General features: G+C 39.4%; 1 protein-coding gene across 1 annotated transcript in view; it reads left to right on the forward strand.

The window, feature by feature from the left end:
• Positions 1-302: 302 nt before the first annotated feature.
• DDX18 (DEAD (Asp-Glu-Ala-Asp) box polypeptide 18) overlaps positions 303-749 on the forward strand; it is a gene marked incomplete at its 5' end in the record, with an annotated part of 8,813 nt that continues 8,366 nt past the window's right edge. Inside the window, one exon of the mRNA XM_010073039.1 lies at positions 303-446. Coding sequence (XP_010071341.1) covers positions 303-446 — 144 coding nt within the window. The remainder of the gene's footprint in view (positions 447-749) is intronic.

Genomic DNA, 749 nt, shown 5'->3' on the forward strand with positions numbered 1-749 from the left:
AACTTGTTTAAGGACAATGTATGTTGTTTCCATAGAAAATGTCATATAATACACATTAAACTTCATTGTTTTACTGGGTGAGATGGTTTGCCTGGAAGGACCTTAGGAATTTTTTGCTCTCTGCATCAGAAAGTTCCATAGAGACCTTGTCTCCCCTTCTGCCCCCTTCCTGTCCCGTGAAAAAAAGCATGACGTGTATGTGGTTTACAGACTACCAAAGTGCACTCTGTGGAACAGCTTCTAATGATGAACATGTCCTTCCTTTCTCCACCTGACTTGTTCTCTTTAAAATAACGCTCTAGATACAGAAACTAAAAAAGCAAGAAGTGAAGAAAATGGGTCTGTGGAGGTAGAAGATGAAGATAAGCAGGATTCTGGAGAGAAAGAAGTGGAGGAAGAGGAGGGGGAGGAGGATGAAGTGCCCAGTTTACCACTAGGTGTAACAGGTATCTTGCATTCTCTTTTTCATAGGTGTGCAAAAAGCCAAGGTCCAACGCTTTCTTCCAGAGCAAGTTGCAAGTTTTCAAGTTATCTTTTTAAGTCAGGTGTTTGAATGTAGGTGACATAATCCTGGCAACCGTACAGCTGTTAGTCAGTTACTGTTCTTTGAAATTTGCATTATACACACACTATTAGTCTTAGAATTACTAGTGGAAATCTATTTTGAAACATACATAGGTTAAACTGTAGAGGAAATAGTCAATGAAGAGCAAGGTGGAGGTGTATGGTAAATTTCACAGAAGTACATT

This window comes from Pterocles gutturalis, unplaced genomic scaffold (assembly GCF_000699245.1).
Source record: "Pterocles gutturalis isolate BGI_N339 unplaced genomic scaffold, ASM69924v1 scaffold52752, whole genome shotgun sequence".
Taxonomy (NCBI): domain Eukaryota; kingdom Metazoa; phylum Chordata; class Aves; order Pterocliformes; family Pteroclidae; genus Pterocles; species Pterocles gutturalis.